Genomic DNA, 790 nt, shown 5'->3' with positions numbered 1-790 from the left:
AAATTATTTATATATATATATATTTTCTGTTTTTTTTCTTTAAATAAATAGAATCAATAGAATCCTTGAACGCATCATCGCTTCCCACACTGCTATCTAGCAAATCTATCGGATTTTCATGACTTAAATACGTAGCCACGCTAGGCTAAATTATTTATATATATATATATTTTCTGTTTTTTTTCTTTAAATATGTACCAAGAATAGAATCCTTGAACGCATCATCGCTTCCCACACTGCTATCTAGCAAATCTATCGGATTTTCATGACTTAAATACGTAGAGACGGTGTCCACGCTAGGCCTGCGACCGCTCTTGGTGCTGCTGGAGTCGACGTCCAGCACTGCGTCCCACGTCTTCCGCTTCTGACCAGATTCTATATTTGTTGCAACGGGATTATTCTCGATACCATGTTTGCTGCTGAATATGTTGAAATTGCTGAGAATAACGCGCGCGATATTCGTCGGCCCGTTAGTATCCCCGCTTTTACCCTAAAAACAATTTTAAAGCTGAATTCCGTTGTAAAATTATTGCAGCATAAATATAATATCGCTATGACAGAGCTCACTTTCTTGTTACTCTTCTTGGTGCTTCCGTTAGACGATTTTTTATGCGCAACCTTGACAGTAGAACTCTTGACCGTAACTGACGCGGATTTCTTCCCGGAAGTGACTTGCAGTTCCTCCAGTGCGACTTTGACCAGTGGGTAAGGTGCTTGCTGTATGCGTCTTATTGGCCTTACATAGCCTGTACAGCATCTTACTTGCGTCAAATTGCAGAAGTTGATGATG

General features: G+C 40.0%; 1 protein-coding gene across 1 annotated transcript in view; it reads right to left on the bottom strand.

The window, feature by feature from the left end:
- LOC115238619 (protein deltex) overlaps positions 1–790 on the bottom strand; it is an 8084-nt gene that overhangs the window by 3422 nt on the left and 3872 nt on the right. The window contains exons 4-5 of the mRNA XM_029812595.1: positions 568–790; positions 199–490 (exon numbers count right to left, since the gene is read on the bottom strand). Of these exons, the coding sequence (XP_029668455.1) occupies positions 199–490; positions 568–790 (515 nt within the window). The remainder of the gene's footprint in view (positions 1–198; positions 491–567) is intronic.

This window comes from Formica exsecta, unplaced genomic scaffold (assembly GCF_003651465.1).
Source record: "Formica exsecta isolate Colony F162 unplaced genomic scaffold, ASM365146v1 scaffold352, whole genome shotgun sequence".
Lineage (NCBI taxonomy): Eukaryota > Metazoa > Arthropoda > Insecta > Hymenoptera > Formicidae > Formica > Formica exsecta.
This window is presented reverse-complemented; position numbering and strand designations above follow the sequence as displayed.